The sequence below is a fragment of the Mustelus asterias genome, chromosome 23, assembly GCF_964213995.1.
Source record: "Mustelus asterias chromosome 23, sMusAst1.hap1.1, whole genome shotgun sequence".
Taxonomy (NCBI): Eukaryota; Metazoa; Chordata; class Chondrichthyes; order Carcharhiniformes; family Triakidae; genus Mustelus; species Mustelus asterias.
The window spans coordinates 53,629,700-53,648,912 of NC_135823.1; the positions used below are offsets into that span (position 1 = coordinate 53,629,700).

A 19,213-nucleotide genomic window follows, 5' to 3' on the forward strand; every position below is an offset into this window, starting at 1 on the left:
GACAGTGACCCAAGCCAGGAATTGAACCCGGGTCCCTGGCACTGTGAGACAACAGTGCTAACCACTGTGCCACCGTGCCGCGAGTCCACTAACATTAAGACTATGCTGATCTCTATGGCAACCCCTCCCGCCAACCTTCCAGTAGAGGTGTCCATTTTCTGTGAATGAATAAAAAAGACATTCATGTGTCTATTTAAGAGAATGAGTGGGTGTTCGGATCAGATTGAGTCTGAAGTAGGTGCATTGCATGGGAATATTTCCCATAGATTTTGATAGTTATTGGAGGCATCGGTTACATCCAGAGATGCTGATGTTTGTAGTAAACTCTTCCAAACATTTATTTTTAAAACTTGCAAACCGTAACTTAAATCTGAGAGTTTGATGCAGGTTTCTGATTTTGCCATGCAAAGGTGAGTGGGGCAGGGGTATTTAGCGGAGATGACGAGGTTGCCTACTTACATCATGTTTGTTGAAATATTTCAGCACACCTTCTCGCTCTGATAGTATGAACTTCCTGCTTAAGAACTGACCATTGTCACGCCCTCGTTTCCACAGAAAACCTTCTCTGTAACCTGGAATGAAACACAACAGGAGACTGAATCACAGCCACCGGGACAACAGCTCTCCTCACAGTTGGAAACCAAAGTCTTCCAGAGAAATCACTTATTCTCCTTTGTGAGACCCATTACCACAAGGAGGCGAATATCATGGACACAATATCATGGATGAATATCATGGATGTTTAAGGGGAAACTAGGTAAATATGAAGGAGGAAGGAATGGAAGGATATGTTGACAGGGTGAGGTGAAATTAAGGCAAGAGTAGGTTCATGTAAAGCATTAAAGTTTTATTTACTAGTATCACAAGTAGGCCTACATTAACACTGCAATGAAGATACTGTGAAAATCCCCTAGTCGCCACCCTCCAGCGCCTGTTCGGGTACACCGAGGGAGAATTTACCATGGCCAATGCACCCAACCAGCACGTCTTTCGGACTGTGGGAGGAAACCGGAGGAAACCCACGCAGACACGGGAGGAACGTGCAGACTCCGCATAGACAGTGATCCAAGCCGGGATTCGAACCCACATTTAATAATGCATGTGTTGTTGAGTTTGAGAATGCAACATTGGAGGGAACGTAATACAGCCATGAGCTCTGGATCCTACAGTCATCTTCAAGCACCATTATTCCAGTGTCATGTGCTGTTCTAATGATAGAAAGACACCGATCACTCATAAGCGCATAAGGTAAACGCATTGGGGGTTCATTTATTTAAATTAGGCTCATGAGAATATATATCCATGAATAGCAAGCTTGACATGAGCAGCGGAGCACAGTGGCTCAGTTATTAAATGTGGGAAGAAAGTTAGAAAATAAAATCTCTTCAATTCAGTTGCACAGAATTTTGAAGAACAGAAATAGGCCATGCTGGTGTTTAAAGGGTGGCATGGTGGCACAATGGTTAGCACTGCTGCCTCACAGCGCCAGGGACCTGGGCTCGATTCCCAGCCTTGGGTGACTGTGTGTGGAGTTTGCACGTTCTTCCTGTATCTTCATGGGGTTCCTCCCAGTCCAAAGATGTGAAGGATAGGTGGATTGGCCATGCTCAGTTGCCCCTCTGTGTCCAGAAGGTGCATAGGTTGGGTACATGTGCAGGGGTTACGGGAAAGTGTGGAGGGGTGGGGTTTCGGTGAGGGTTGGTGCAGACTCGATGGGCCAAATTACCTCCTTCTGTGCTATAAGGATTCTATGGACCTAAGTACCAAGTGCTTTGCTCACCGGCCAAAGTAAAATTGAGTGACATGACACACTTCCCTTCTAGTGATGTCATGCTGCTGTCCCTTAAAGATATATCACAACAAGTTACAAATACGGTTGGACCACACAACTACTTATGGATTTAACAGCAGGAAATAGGTTGGGATAAGGTAAAGCTGCAGCCCATTTGATTCTACATATCTGGGAGAGGAGTCCCAACATTCCAACTGTTGATGCCCCACCTGGCCAGGCAGACTTTTAAATGTCTCACTTGAATCTTCCTCAGCCTTCTTTATGAATTATTCTGTGCTGTCGGAATTTAGCAGGAAGCTCCAGTTGTGCGTGGGTTCATGGTATAGACCACTCAGTACAAATAACATCAAAAGTGGCACGACCCAAGGTTTTTTAAACCAGCAAGTTGAACGACCAGCTATGTGATCTTGATGGAGGTTGAACTCTTATGAATTACTCTTCGGTGAAGTTCTGATTCATAGAACTTGGGCCCAACTTGTCCATGGCACCCTTTTTTTTTAAGCCACTAAGCTAGTCCCAATTGCCCATGTTTGGCCCATATCCCTCATACCCATTTAGCTGTCTAAATGCTTCTTAAAAGACAAAATTGTACCCGCCTTTTCTACTACCTCTGGCAGCTCGTTCCAGATACTTACCACCCTGTGTGTGAAAAAATTGCCTTTCTGGACCCTTTTGTATCTCTCCCCTCTCACCTTAAACCTATGTCCTCTAGTTTTAGACTCCCCTATCTTTGGGAAAAGGTGTTGACTTTATCTATGCCCCTCATTATTTTACAGACCTCTACAAGATCAACCCTAAGACCCCTACGCTCCAGGGAAAAAAGTCCCAGTCTATCCAGCCTCTCCTTATAACTCAAACATTCTAGTCACGGTAGCATCCCAGTCAATCTTTTCTGAACTCTTTCTAGTTTAATAACATCTTTCTATAATAAGGTGACCAGAACTGTCCACAGTATTCCAAGTGTGGCCTTACCAATGTCTTGTACAACTTCAACAAGACATTTACTCCTGTGTTCAATGTTCCGACCAATGAAACCAAGCATGCCGAATGCCTTTTTCACCACTCTGTCCACCTGTGACTCCACTTTCAAGGAGCTATGAACCTGTACCCTTAGATCTCTTTGTTCTGCAACTCTCCCCAACCGCCCACCATTAACATGAAAGAATTTTCAGCACAACATAAATTAAACAGGGGGAGGAGGGTGTGAATTGGATTACAGCAGAGACTACACTTCAAAACTGTTTATTCAAGCTTTAAGCACTTTTGGATGTCCCAGTGTTGTGAAATGCCCCTATATAAATAAAGTTCTTTCTTTATCTAGTGATACAGGTCATCTGGTCATCAGCTCAGTAAATAATTCAGTCACCCGAGGATTAACTCATGTCCGGTCCTGTTCGTCCATGTACTCGCTGACCAGCCTGCAACACCTCAAAGTTTATAATTCCTGTTCTGGTTTACAAACCCATCCATGGCCTCACTCCCACTCTCCAATCTTGTCCAGATACACGATCTTCCGAGGTTTCTGCGCTCATCCCATTCTGGTCTTTCGTGCATTTCCTGCGGCTCACAACTGGCAACTATGTCTTCAGCTATCTGAAATTCCCTCTTTAAACCACTCCTCCTCCTAACCTCGCTTTCCACCTTAGAATCTTAGAAACCCTACAGCACAGAAAGAGGCCATTTGGCCCATCGAGTCTGCACCGACCACAATCCCACCCAGGCCCTACCCCCATATCCCTACATATTTACCCACTACTCCTTCTAACCTACGGACACTAAGGGACAATTTTAGCATGGCCAATCAACCTAACCCGCACATCTTTGGACTGTGGGAGGAAACCGGAGCACCCGGAGGAAACCCACGCAGACATGAGGAGAATGTGCAAACTCCACACAGACAGTGACCCAAGCCGGGAATCGAACCCAGGTCCCTGGAGCTGTGAAGCAGCAGTGCTAACCACTGTGCCGCCCTCAAAGTTTATTTATTAGTGTCACAAGTAGGCTTACATTAACGCTGCAATGAAGTGAAAATCCCCTAGTCGCCACACTCCGGCACCTGTTCGGGTACACCGAGGGAGAATTTAGCATGGCCAATGCGTCTAACCAGCACGTCTTTCGGACTGTGGGAGGAAACAGGAGCACCCGGAGTAAAGACATGCAGACACGGGGAGAGCGTGCAGAGTCCGCACAGACAGTGACCCGAGCCGGGAATCGAACCCGGGTCCCTGGTGCTGTGAGGCAGCAGCACGAACCACCGTGCCGTCCCTCCTGAGAACACCAGGCCGTGGGCGGGATTTTATGCTCGCCCCAAGACCGGAAAATCCTGCCGAGGTCAACAGACCTTTGCATGGTCCGTACCCCGCCCGCTACGATTCCCATGGCAGGCAGGACGCTGTGTGTGTCTCTGAGTTTATGTGACTCGGAGTCTGGTAACACTGCTGCAGAGCATCTAGGGATCTTTTACTGGGTTAAATGGAAATTGCTGCTGAGATGCACTTCCTCTGGTCAAATGGCCTGTCAACAATTACTGTCTGGACACTAGAGGCTACCCCTGGGATGAGCTGGTGGAGGGCAGCTGGGAGTGTGCAACTGCACTGCAGCGTGAGTCACCCTGCAGGAGTGGGGGAGAAGGAGATAAAGCAGTGGGAATAATGATACAGCCCTTTTCTCATCTCCCAACGTGAATCTTGAAGCACTCACAATGTGCGTTGAGTTTGTGAAGCTTTCCAATTATCCTTTGCGCTGTCAACACATATTTAAAAAGAAATTAGACTGCAGTAATTCAGACCCTAACCGCATTACGACAGAGGCGCCAATGTATTTCTGACACTGCTGGCAGAAGGGGGTTCGAAACCCAACACTACATCTGTTCATACTGAAAATATCAACCCCTCATGTTGGGCAGTCCGTCCGTCTCCAATTCCCAGTGGTTTGGAGAGCTCAAAATCGGGTTCTTTATCTGTGCTTGCTCAGCCCACTGCTTTCCAGATCGGGTTTCTCGGTAAGTTGTATCTCACCCGGCCTTTCCAAGGGTCATTTTGATTCACTCCCTATTCCCTGTCTGAAGGTTCTGCCTCCGGCCTGGGACCTGGGATTTCCTGTCCAGAATCAGATCCCCGCAGGTCCGGGAGGACATTGGTTAAGTCCGGGTGGTAAATGTTGCATGCTGTTTAACCATCAGCCATCTGTACGTCACAGAACCATTGACCCTACAATGCAGAGGGAGGCCATTCGGCCCATTGGGCCTGCATCGACACCAATCCCAACCAGGCCCTATCCCTACTAATCCCCTTGAGACTAAGGGGCAATTTAGCATTGCCAATCAACCTAACATACTGTAGATGAGTCAATGGGATAATCACTAGGAACTCGGGGTGACTCTTTCCTCTCCTATAAAGCAGGGCTGGTGATACTGAGTCCTGCTGTTGTACCCCCATTCTGCCGTGACGATATAGTTTATACCAGGCCTCTCCTGCCTTCCTGATGGATGCTCCAATTCTGCCAACATCTGGCTTATTTTAGATACAATAGCTACCATTAATCCCCCAAGGCCATCCCATTATAACTTCCTCGTAAACATCTCCACCTCTGTCCTCCTTTCAAACACTGCTTCAAACTTATCCCTTTCACCAAGCTTTTAGTCAGACATCCTAATATCTCCTTCTGTCCTCCTGGTGTTCAACTTTGCTTGATAATTGCTCCTGTAAAGTGCACTGGGTCCAACATAAGTAGAAATATGTGCTGTTGTTACCATAGAATTCAATCACTGGCAAACCACTGCTCGCATTATTTTACTGTTTTATTGGACACACTGGAGTTTAACTGTTAATCACTTCCGGTGATCACTCCTGAGTGACCTAAGCCACTGACATGCAGAGGGATCTGGGTGTACGGGTCCATAGATCCCTGAAAGTGGCAACACAGGTGGATAAGGTGACCAAGAAGGCATACAGCATGCTTGCCTTCATTGGCCAGAGCACTGAGTCTAAAAGTTGGCAAGTTATGTTACAGCTGTATAAAACTTTTTAGATAGGCCACATTTGAATATTGCGTGCAGTTCTGGTCGCTGCACTGTCAGAAGGATGCGGATGCTTTGGAGAAGGTGCAAAGAAGGTTTACCAGGAAGTTGCCTGGTCTGGAGGGTTTTAGGTATGAGGAGAGGTTAGATAAACTCTGATTGTTTTCACTAGGAAGATGGAGGTCTAGAATATTATGAGATTATAGATAGGGTGGGCAATCGGAAGCTTTTTCCCAGGCTGGAAGGCTCAACAACAAACGGACACAGATTTAAGGTGAGAGGGGCTAAGTTTGGGGGAGACATGGGGGGGAAATCTTTGAGTAAACCTTTGAATTGGAAGGCTGTACATCAGCAAATGGTTAATGTTCTAGTCAGCCACAGCTTACTGTTATTTAACTGAACGTGTTCCTACTTTTCTGCTGGTGTGGAGATTTGAGAAACACTGACTCCACTCGATGTAACTTGATGATTTCCCCTCCCACCCAAGCGCAGCTGTTGGATATTTCTGGGATCTTTCAGTCTCCGTTCTGGGTCCAAATTCCTGTGGCCAACAGAGTTCTGCCCCTCCCCGGGTTTGTCCTCCAGCCTTCCGAGATATAAAAACTTGTCCTGTGCACCAAGTGAGTTCACTCCCGAATGGTACGCAATGGGGTTTGCTATTGTAGTTGGATGCTTGGTACGCGAGTGGAGGCAACGTAATCAATGTCCTTTTAGTTTAGGTTTGACAGCAGATTGTTGGAAAACTTGCAGCGTTATTAATTATTGGAAGTTGAGTCTTTGACTGCATAAGATAAACTCAAGAACAGCTTCTTCCCTGCTACCATCCGACTTTTGAATGGACTTACCTCTCATTAAGTTGATCTTTCTCTACACCCTAGCTATGACTGTAACACTACATTCTGCACCCTCTCCTTTCCTTCTCTATGAACTGTCTGTATAGCGCAAGAAACAATACTTTTCACTGTTTGCTAATACATGTGACAATAATAAACAAATCAAAAAACCATGTTAAGTATTGTAACAATTTTGTAAGCTTCAATAAAGTCACTTCATCATATATAGTGATCTTACTATTATTATTTACACTTCCTTAAAAATTTCAATGAAAACCTTTTCATTACTTGTTTGGCTGAAGAAGGAAAAAGATGTGCTTTATGGCACTAAGGTAGTTTCCTTTCTTCTGAAAATCAGAAAGTCACTTTTATCAACCAGGCTAAGTGGATTGGCCATGTTAAATTGCCCCTTAGTGTCCCAAGATATGCAGGTTGGGTGGCACAGTGGTTAGCACTGCTGCCTCACAGCGCCAGGGATCCGGGTTCAATTCCCGGTTTGAGTCACTGTCTACATTCTCCCAGTGTCTGCGTGGGTTTCCTCCCACAGTCCGAAAGACGTGCTGGTTAGGTGGTTCAGGACGAAGGCTGCCTGCAAATCCGGGACCCTGGAACACCACCGCAGTGGGTCATGGGAGCGTCTGCAGGTGGACCTTCCAGATTCAGTATCCTGGAGCGGGGTCCATCTTCCAGCCTCAGAATATTCCTAGAGATCCATCTTCATTCTCAGGAGGTCCACCTTTGTTCAATAATGGCGGGTCAGTGAGGTTGGGTGCCTTATTAACATGGCGGCACGGTAGCACAGTGGTTAGCACTGCTGCTTCACAGCTCCAGGGTCCCGGGTTCGATTCCCGGCTCGGGTCACTGTCTGTGTGGAGTTTGCACATTCTCCTCGTGTCTGCGTGGGTTTCCTCCGGGTGCTCCGGTTTCCTCCCACAGTCCAAAGATGTGCGGGTTAGGTTGATTGGCCAGGTTAAAAAGAAAATTGCCCCTTAGAGTCCTGAGATGTGTAGGTTAGAGGGATTAGTGGGTAAATATGTGGGGGTAGGGCCTGGGTGGGATTGTGGTCGGTGCAGACTCGATGGGCCGAATGGCCTCCTTCTGCACTGTAGGGTTTCTATGATTTCTATGATGGCGTCCGGACATGACAGCGGACTGCGCACCATCCAGACCTGTCCCGTTACGGAATACAACGGATGCATACTTAGTGAGGTCAGGACCAGCCTCTGTAACCGAACAGGTGCCGGAGTGTGTCGAGTAGGGGAATTTCACAGTAACTTCACTGCAGGGTTAATTTGACTGATAAATAAACTTTTGATTAGCCAAGGTAAAATGCGTGGGATTATGGAGATAGGGTTGGGGGCTTGGTGGGCCCGGGCAAGATACTCTTTTGGAGAGTCAGTACAGATTCAATGGGCTGAATGGCCTCCTTCTTCATTGTATGGATGATTCTAAACATAAAATATCTTACTAAGGGGAATTATTTTGATTCCCTGAGATAGATATTTTATACACGCTTCACAAAAAGGATGATCTACTTCAAGCAAAGTGATTGGACCACAGCCTTGTATCTTGAATCAATTGTTGTATCCAACACTCTTCTCAACCATGACTCCCCACCGATGCTGACAAAGAATAAAAGTTACTTCATAACTCTCAACAAAGATATATTCCAACCAGAAACAAGAAAGACAACACAACTAAGATGCATGACTTATGGCTAACTCAGGAAGTTAAGGACGGTATCAAATTAAAATAAAGGCACACAATGCTGTGAAGAATAGTCATAGGCCAGAAGATTAGGAACATATTAGAAACCAGCAAAGGATGACTAAAAAAATAAAGAGATAGACTGCAAGAGTAAACTAGCAAGAAAAATAAAAACAAACAGTAAGAGCTTCTACAAGTATTTAAAAAGGAAGAGAGTAGCTAAAGCAAATCTTGGTCGCTTAGAGGATGAGAAGTGGAGAATTAATAATGGGGAAATAAGGAAATGGCGGATACTTTGGACAGGTATATCACAGTAGAAGAAACAAAAAAGCATCCCAAGAATAGCAGCTAATCAGGGGTCAAAAAGAAGGAAGGATCTTAAAACAATCGCTATCACTAAACAAAAGCTACTAGGAAAAGTAATGGGACTAAAAGTTGTCAAGTTTGCGAGATCCGCTGCCTGCATCCTAGAATCTTGGTTGCAGAGACACTAGATGCATTGATTGTGGTCTTTCAAAATTCCTTAGATTCTGAAAAGGTCCCATTTAGAAAACTGCAAATCTAACAGCACTATTCAAGAAAGACAGGGAGATGGAAAGCAGGGAACTATGGGTGGAATTCTCCCATTTTGTAACTAAGTACTATGGTGGGGCAGGAACGTGAAGTGTTTCCCGTTATGGAGGCTGGCCCTGACCTCACTAAGTATGCATCCGTTATATTCCGTAACGGGACAGGTCTGGATGGTGTGCAGTCTGCTGTCATGTCCGGACGCCATATTGATAAGGCACCCAACCTCACTGACCCGCCATTTTTGAACAAAGGTGGACCTCCTGAGAATGAAGATGGATCTCCAGGAATATTCTGAGGCTGGAAGATGGACCCCGCTCCGGGATACCGAATCTGGAAGGTCCACCTGCAGGTGCGCCCATGACCCACTGCGGTGGTGTTCCAGGGTCCCGGATTCGCAGGCAGCCTTCGTCCTGAACTCCGGAAGCAGCTTCAGGCACTGTTCAGATGAGTCCTGACATCCGCACGCCAGGTTATTCCAGGTGTGTTTTACGTCGGCATGTGTTCCCACCGACATCGGGAGAATCTGGCATGGGTGGGGGGTGGGTTCGGGCCTTCATCTGCATTCTATTAACAGGATGCAATTAAGATTTACCTCTGACCGGTTTTCCGCTCTGCATGGCAGGCACCAATGGAATATCTTGCCACGCAGAGCGGGTTTGAACCCGATTTCTGGCCATTCCACCATATTCTCCCACCGTGCCCGCCACTGAACTCACTGGCAGAGGCTTCAGAGAATTCCGCCCTCTCGGCCAGTTAGCCATCTGTCAATGGCCAAATGCTGGAATCCATCATCAAGAAAAGCAGTTGGAAAATCATAATACAATCAGCAAGTGTCAACGTGGTTTTATCAAAGGGAAACAGTGTTTGAAAATGTATTAGAGTTTTTTCGAGGATGTAACAAATAAGGTGACCTTTATTGGAGGATATAAGTAGGGATATCTTGCTACAACTGTATAGGACACACCTAAACTACTGCATAATTTTTATTGAATTATTTTAGGAGGGACGTATTTGCATTAGACAGTTCAGATAAAGTTCCCTAGGTTGATTCCTGGGCTAACGGGTAGTCTTATGAGGAAAGGTTCAGCAGGTTGAGCCTACACTCACTGGAGTTTAGAAGACTAAGAGCTGATCTTATTAAAAAGAGGCTAAGGAAATTCGACATGTCCGCTTGACTCTAACCAATTTTACAGATGCACCATAGATAGATGTATCACAGCTTGGTACGGCTCCTGCTCTGTCCAAGACTACAAGAAACTACAAAGGGTTGTGAACATAGCCCAGTTCATCACACAAACCAGCCTCCTATCTATCTAGGGCGGCATGGTGGCACAGTGGTTAGCACTGCTGCTTCACAGCTCCAGGGACCTGGGTTCGATTTCCGGCTTGGGTCACTGTCTGTGTGGAGTTTGTACATTCTCCTCATGTCTGCATGGGTTTCCTTCGGGTGCTCCGGTTTCCTCCCACAGTCCAAAGATGTGCAGGTTAGGTTGATTGGCCATGCTAAAATTGCCCCTTAGTGTCCTGAGATGCGTAGATTAGAGGGATTAGCCGGTAAAATATGTAGGGATATAGGGTTAGGGCCTGGGTGGGATTGTGGTCGGTGCAGACTCGATGGGCCAAATGGCCTCTTTCTGCACTGTAGGGTTTCTACGATTCTATGATTGACTCCATCAACACTTCCCGCTGCCCTGGAAAAGCAGCCAGCATAATCAAGGACCCCACGCACCCTGGACATTCTCTCTTCCACCTTCTTCCATCGGGAAAAAGATACAAAAGACTGAGATCATGGTTGGTACAGCTTCTTCCCTGCTTCCATCAGACTTTTGAATGGACCTATCTTATATTCGGTTAATCTTTCTCCACACCCTAGTTATGACTGTAACACTACGTTCTGCATTCTCTCCTTTCCTTCTCCCCTATGTACTCTATAAATGGTATGCTTTGTCTGTATAGCGCGCAAGAAACAATACCTTTCACTGTATCCCAATACATGTGATAGTAATAAATCAAATCAAAAACATACAAGATTCTGAGGGAATCTTGGCTTGACGCTGTGAGGCTATTCCCCCTAGAAATAGGGGGCACAATTTCAAAATAAGGAGATGAAGATGAATTCATTCTTTCAGAGGGTAGTTAAACTTTGAAATTCTCATCCCAATGAGCAGTGGAGGCTGGTCACTGAAAATATTCAAGGCTGAGTTCGACAGATTTTTGATCGACAAATGGAGTCAAGGATCAAGGCAGAAATGTGGAGATAAGACCCCAATCAAATCAGTTATGATCCTATTGAATGGTGGGAAGCAGGCAAGAGGGGCCGAATGGCCCACTTGTGTGCCTACGTTCACTTGCACAAGTCTGCATGTCATTGGATGACACAAAGGCACATTCAATAGTCCTGCACTTCATCTAGTGTTCAGGGACTTCTCTTATAACCTTATTTTAATTGAAATGTTCCTGTAAGTCATCAAGGAGTCATTATTATGATAAAAGATGGTTAATTAAAATATCCCTGCACATTTGTCTCATTAAAGCCCTGAATAATACATGAAATCTAACCAATTCATTCATTAAGCCTAATCAAAAGCACATTGCAAGACCCAGCCATTGGTTCAGTATTGAATAGGGATTATAACGAGATACTGGAACCCACTACATACTGATAGCCAGCGCAAGTACTGGGAATAGTGCCACAGGATACTTTATGCCCACCTGAGAAGGCAGGTGGGATTTCCGTTTCATATCCCATCTGAAAGCCTGGGCCTCTGATGGTGTAACATCCTTCCTGGTCCTGGCAGTGTGTGTGTCGGCCTGGGTTTATGAGTTCAGGATTTTGTGTTGCTCTTAAAGGGATAGTTACCACTGCTTTAAACCTACAGCCCTTTGACTCAGAGACTAAAATGACTAACACTGAGCCACTGCTGATGCGCTTGACAGTGGCACACTTAGAACAAGATGCCCTGTGTGCCAATCTAAGTGCCACAAACAAGGAGGAATAAGTGTTGCTACATACGAGAATTAGACCTTCGAAACAGGCGCAGACTTAACCAATGTCCTCCCGGACCAGCGGGGATATGATTCCGGACAGGAAATCCCAGGTCCCAGGCGCGGAGGTGCTAAAAAATTGGAAAGCCTCCTAAAACAGGGGCAGTGTTTAATGATCCACGCTTAACCTTTGCCCCACTCAAAGTAACGCAGACAACACAAAATCTTTGTGCTCAGTTGAATGTTGGTGGCTCCCAGCCCAGCTGCTGAGTGGCTGCATGCCCAAGCTCGTGTGAGACTGGCACCATTTAACGGCCACCCCTGAAGCTGTTCAAGGGGGGGCTGGAACAGGTGCTGGAGTTTATTGTGGTAAAGCGTGACATCATCAAACCCACACTCCTCCGTGGTAACGAACCCGCCGCGCCATCTGAAATAGTGACACGTGCTTCATTAAAATGTGATTGCTGTGCCAGTGAAAACAACAACTTGCATTTATATGGCATCCAGGACGGTAAAATACCCCACAGACTGATCATCTATCTATCTTCACAGTACGTAGACCTGGTTGTGACGCAATGGAGTGAAAAAGGTTTAGGGCCCATTTTCCCAGAAAATTGGTCTCCATGCCTCAGCACAAGTTACCTGTTGTTCCTCCACTGCCAGTTCATCTAACAAAGACAGCAGCCTCAGGATACATCGAAGGAGGGTGCACTTGGTGCGGTAACGTGGGGCGAGAAAGGCAGACAGGATGGATAGTGAGAGCGACAGAGTCGGGAAGAAGAGCTCCTGCCCCTGCACCCCCCTCCAGGTCCCACCCATGCGCCATAGAAAGCATCCTTTCCAGATGTATCACACGTTGCTATCTCTCCTGCTCTGACCAAGACCGTAGGAAACTACACAGGATTGTGAACGTAGCCCAATCCATCACGCAAATCAACCTCCCGTCCATTGACTCTGTCTACACTTCCCGCTGCCTCGAAAAAGCAGCCAGCATAACTAAGGACCCCACGCACCCCGGACATTCTCTCTTCCACCTTCTTCCATCGGTGAAATATACAAAAGCCTGAGGTCGCGTACCAACCAACTCAAGAACAGCTTCTTCCCTGCTGCCATCAGACTTTTGAATGGACTTACCTCGCACTAAATTGATCTTTCTCTACACCCTAGCTATGACTGTAACACTACATTCTGCACCCTCTCCTTTCCTTTTCTATGAACAGTATGCTTTGTCTGTATAGTGCACAAGAAACAATACTTTTCACTGTATGTTAATACATGTGACAATAATAAATCAAATCAAAAATAGTGAGGAAGACAGAGTGGGGAAGAAGTGCTCCTGCTCCTGTACCCCCCCCCCTTTTACTCCCCCTTTTTAACGTATGGAAAAGGGGTTAAAACAAGCACACATTTCTACTCCACGTTGTTCGAGTATGGGTGCCAGCTTCTGCCAAGTTTAAGTAGAACCCATTCAGCAACGATACAGCTTTGGTTTGATATTTGTTTCTACATTTGGTTGCAGACTGGTATGTATCCGATCGAAACACAGAATGCAAAGACGTCAATCCACATCACACTCACTACCACTCTCCCCATCCAAGCACAACACCCAAGAGACCATTCCTTCATGGATCGGCTAAAAAGGCATTAAAATAAATATCGCATTCCCCATTGACTCGGCTCTGTGAACGGTCTTGAATGAAGACTCTCGGATCCTTTCCAGAAACAGAAAAAAAAAAGACTAATAAATCTTGCTCTTCCCAAGGTCTCGCAATCCTTTCCCATGAAACAGAGGGATGCCGGAAATTAGACCTCGCGTCAGAATCAATGAAGATATTGAAGCACCGTAAGTATTGTTTAAACGCTTCAGAATAGATCAAGGATCAAACACAGGAATCATAAAGGCACAAGAACACAAAAGGAGGCCATCCACCATTTTACTTTTGAGCTTGCTCTTTGAGGAAATCCAAGCCTATTTTCCAGGCTTGCATTCCCCTCCTCTATACTTCACCAATGGTCTCTGCCTCGATCGCTCCCCATAACAGAGCATTACTTGATCAAACAGCCAGCTGCCCCAAAAATGACTCTTCATTTCTCTTCCTGTTGCCATGTTCTCATAGAATCAAAATGAAAAAGCACCGAAAAGAAGGCCATTCAGCCCATCGTGCCTGTGCTAATTTGTGGGAGCTAGCCAATTAATCCACCCCCCTGTTCTTTCCCTGTAATCCTGCAAATATTCATCCAATTCACTTCAGTGTTACGATCGAATCTGCTTCTGCCGGAGCTGTAGCGTTCCAGGTCCAGCTGTGACCTGTAGCGTTCCAGATCACAACAGCTGGACCTTGTAGCATTCCAGATCACAACAGCTGGACCTGTAGCGTTCCAGATCACAACAGCTGGATCTGTAATTTTCCAGATCACAACAGCTGGATCTGTAATTTTCCAGATCACAACAGCTGGATCTGTAATTTTCCAGATCACAACAGCTGGATCTGTAATTTTCCAGATCACAACAGCTGGATCTGTAATTTTCCAGATCACAACAGCTGGATCTGTAGCATTCCAGATCACAACATCTGGATCTGTAGCGTTCCAGATCACAACAGCTGGATCTGTAATTTTCCAGATCAGAACAGCTGGATCTGTAATTTTCCAGATCACAACAGCTGGATCTGTAATTTTCCAGATCACAACAGCTGGATCTGTAATTTTCCAGATCACAACAGCTGGATCTGTAATTTTCCAGATCACAACAGCTGGATCTGTAGCATTCCAGATCACAACAGCTGGATCTGTAATTTTCCAGATCACAACAGCTGGATCTGTAGCATTCCAGATCACAACAGCTGAATCTGTAATTTTCCAGATCACAACAGCTGGATCTGTAGCATTCCAGATCACAACAGCTGGATCTGTAAGAGAAATTTGCCTCAGATCTCTGCCAATCACCTCAAATCGGGTGTCCTCTGGTTACTGTCTCCTCTTGTCGGTGTCAACTGGGAAAGATGCTGGTGCTGTGGTAAGATCACTGATCGAGCCGTCCAGAAATTCAGGCTAATGATTGGGATTCAAACCCCACCACAGCAGCTGGTGGAATTTTAATTCAATAAAATCTGGAATTGAAAGGTGACCATGAAACTATCAGCAATTGTCATTCATAAAAACCCATCTGGTTCACTTTGGGGAGGAAAGCTGCCATCCTTACCTGGTCTGGCCTACATCTGACACCACAGTAATTGACATTTCGTAGAATCATAGATCCCTACAGTGCAGAAGAGGCCATTTGGCCCATCGAGTCAGCACCGACTCTCTGACAGAGTATCTTATCCAGCCTCTCTCCCCATCTCTATCCCAGTAACCCCACATATTTACCGTGGCTAATCGATCCAACCAACACATTTTGGGATACTAAGGGTCAATTTAGCATGGCCAATCCACCTAACCCTGCACATCTTTGGACTGTGGGAGGAAACCGGAGCACCCGGAGGAAACACATGCAGACACGGGGTGAACGTGCAGACTCCACACAGATAGTGACCCAAAGGTGGAATTGAACCCGAGTCCCTGGCGCTGTGAGGTCGCAGTTTTTAAAAAATTCATTCATGGGACCTGGGTGTCGCTGGCTGGCCAACATTTACTGCCCATCCCTAGTTGCCCAAGGGCTGTTGAGAGTCAACCACATTGATGTGGCTCTGGAGTCACATGTAGGCCAGACCAGGTAAGGATGGCAGATTTCCTCCCCTGAAGGACATCAGTGAACCCGATGGGTTTTTCCAACAATCGACAATGGTTTCATGGTCATCTGTAGATTCTTAATTCCAGATATTTTTTTATTGAATTCGAATACCACCGTCTGCCATGGCAGGGTTCGAACCCGGGTCCCCAGAACATTAAGTCTAGCAATAATACCACAAGGCCATCGCCTCATCAATGCTAATCACTGTGCCACCATGCTGCCCGAAACGGCCCTAGCAGGCCACTCAGGGGCAATTAGGAATGGGCAATAAATACCAGTGATATCCACATACCATTAAAGAATTTTAAAAAACAGTTCTTCCTCCTTTATGGCTATTAAATATTGGCTGTACTCACCAGTCCTTTCACTCACTGGAAATATTCTAGCTACCTTGTACATTTCTGACCCTTTGCTGCTGCTGTTTACCTCTGCACCAAAGTGAGGAGGCAAAGATGACAACAGGAAGTAAATCTTGACAAACAGGAAGTGCACGCTGCATCACATCGCAGATTTATCGCAAAGCACCTGACTGGGTCATTTTTTTTTTGTCACTTGCTGATTCCCAACCCTGACTTCCACTTTCTCAAGAACTGGAGGTTACAGAGAAGGAAGTAATGATTAACGGAAAATAACCAAATACTGCCCAAACAATGATTCTGACAATTAGGATATTGAGCCCCCCCCCTCTCCGTTATGGTCTTCGAGCCATTGGTTCAGGGTCAGATTCCATCCCCATGTGGAAGGAGGTCCCACCTGTGAAAGCTGCCGGCCGTTTGGTCGGGACTCTTCAGTCCCAACAGCACTACTGGAAGCGGTGGCCAGTGCTGGGATTGCAGCCAGTCCCAAAAGAAAAGAGGAACTGTAGAGCCGGATGGAATCATTTAGAACCTACGGCATGGAGACTGGCCCTTGCCAACCAAATAGCCCACCTAAGCTAACCCCATTTGCCTGCAATAGAATCATAGAAGGCGAGAAGGGGAGGGTAGGTGAGAGGGGTGGGAGGCAGGGTGTCTGGCACCAGTTTGGAGGTCCCAGTGAAAGGGGTTGCATTTGGGAGGTCAAAGAGAGTTCCTCTGAGAGGAAACATTAGGTACAAGGCGCCCAAACCTGAGGCATCTCCCCCTCAGCTTGAGGAAAGGTTACGAGGTCTCACCTAACAGCCTTGCCACGTGGTCTGTACACACCCCCCACCCAAAGGTAAAATACCAGCGGTGGTGGGATAAGGCTAAGTGTCCTTTAATTAGCCACTTAAGGGCCTCAATTGACCCACAGGCAAGCTGACGGCGGCACGGGTTATGGGGAGAAGGCAGGAGAATGGGAATGAGAATCATATCAGCCATGATTGAATGGCGGAACAAACTCGATGGGCTGAATGGCCTAATTCTGCTCATGTATCTTATGGTCTTCTGGTGGCACAATGGTTAGCACTGCTGCCTTCTTTTTAGGTCAAACCAAATAAACAAACTCAGATTAAGTCGGGACAAAGTAAAAGGGGCAGCTCCCCAAAGCGCTAGGTTACCGGGTTCGATTCCAGCCTCGAGTCACTGTCTGTGCGGAGTTTGCACATTCTCCCCATGTCTGGGTGTGTTTCCTCCAGGTGCCCCGGTTTCCTCCCACAGTCCAAAGATGTGCAGGTTAGGTCGATTGGCCATTCTAAATTGCCCCTTAGTGCCCCACGATGTGTAGGTTAGGAGGATTGGCAGGGTAAATACTTGGGGTTACAGGGATAGGGTCTGGGTAAGATGCTCTGTCAGAGAGTTGGTGCAGACTCGATGGGCCAAATGGCCTCTTTCTGCACTGTAGAGATTCTATAATTCTATCTCCTCCATCGCTAGAAAAATCCCAGCGGTGGAGAGGTTCGGAGAGGTTTGGCGTGGATATTCCAGAGTTCAGAGCATTGGCAGCTGAAGGAACATCACCAACAGTGTTAATGATGTACAGGGGGCAAGAATTGGAAAAGTATAGTTCAGAGGTTGGAATCACTGGAGGAGGTTACAGAGGTAGGGAGGGTTTGTAGGGGCTGGAGGAGGTTACAGAGATAGGGAGGGTTTGTAGGGGGCTGGAGGAGGTTACTGAGGGAGAGTTTGTAGGGGCTGGAGGAGGTCACTGAGGCAGGAAGGGTTTGTAGGGGGCTGGAGGAGGTTACTGAGGGAGAGTTTGTAGGGGCTGGAGGAGGTTACAGAGGTAGGGAGGGTTTGTAGGGGCTGGAGGAGGTTACAGAGGTAGGGAGGGTTTGTAGGGGCTGGAGGAGGTTACAGAGGCAGAGAGGATTTGTAGGGGCTGGAGGAGGTTACAGAGGTAGGGAGGGTTTGTAGGGGCTGGAGGAGGTTACTGAGGGAGACTTTGTAGGAGCTGGAGAAGGTTACAGAGGTAGGGAGGGTTTGTAGGGGGCTGGAGGAGTTTACTCAGGTAGGGAATGTTTGTAGGGGCTGGAGGAGGTAGGGAGTGTTTGTAGGAGCTGGAGGAGGTTACAGAGGCAGGGAGGGTTTGTGAGGGGCTGGAGGAGGTAGGGAGGGTTTGCAGGGGGCTGGAGGAGTTTACAGAGGCAGGGGATACTTGCACATTTTGACCTTGAGATAAAGATCCACGTTCTGTTTTTACTTGGTATCATCTCATGTTCTTATGAAGCAGAATAACCGCTGACTCATCCAGAGCAGCACACACAGGAAATTCCACTGTGCATTCTTTAATGAGTTGTCAAATTGATAGTTACATATTATTGCACCCTCAGAATGTGGAAGTGCGTACAGGGAGATAGGCTGATGCACATTGCAAACGTTAGAACAGATTGGAAATCTGCAGTTACAGGAGAACAGGAGCAGAGATATCTGCCATGGAAATATGTCAGGACAGGATGGGGCTGAGGAGGACTAACAATAGTGGGTAACAGGGAGACTGTGGCATAGTGGTAATGTCACTGGCCTTGTAATCCAGCAGCCCAGACTAATGCATTGGACAAGAGTTCAAATCTTACTATCGCTGTTCCTTCACAGTCGCTGGGTCAAAATCCTGGAATTCCCTCCCTAACCGCATTGTGGGTCAACCCACAGAACATGGACTGCAGCGATTCAAGAAGGCAGCTCACTACCACCTTCTCAAGGGCAACAAGGAATGGGCAATAAATGCTGGCCAGCCATGTCCATGCCCATGTCCCACGAATGAATAATAAAAAACTACATGGCTAGCTAACGCTAGTCTCAGTAACGGTGACCATAACAACTATCAGCGATTTATGTAAATACCCACCTGGTCCTAATATCCTTTTGGGAAGGAAATCTTCCGTCCTTACCTGGTCTGACCTACATGTGACTCCAGACCCACAGCAATGTGATTGACTTTTAACTGCCCTGTGAAATGGCCAAGTCGCTCGGTTCAAGGGCAATTCAGGAAAGGCAATAAATGCTGGCCCAACCAGTGATGCCCACATCCCTTGATGGAATAAAGAAACAAAACAGCAGGTGGTGAGTGCAGTGGGTGAAGAGGAAGAGTTCTAACCTTTGTGTAGCAGTCCCACTACACATGTGTCTAGATCCATGCACCGAACTACCTTAAACAGGGCAGTTAAAGACACAACA

At 46.6% G+C, this 19,213-nt stretch overlaps 1 protein-coding gene across 1 annotated transcript in view; it reads right to left on the reverse strand.

Moving 5' to 3' along the window:
• The window catches only part of LOC144510785 (arf-GAP with dual PH domain-containing protein 1-like), a 148,664-nt gene that overhangs the window by 23,493 nt on the left and 105,958 nt on the right, over window positions 1-19,213 (reverse strand). The window contains exon 5 of the mRNA XM_078240665.1: window positions 460-572. Within this exon, the coding sequence (XP_078096791.1) occupies window positions 460-572 (113 nt within the window). The remainder of the gene's footprint in view (window positions 1-459; window positions 573-19,213) is intronic.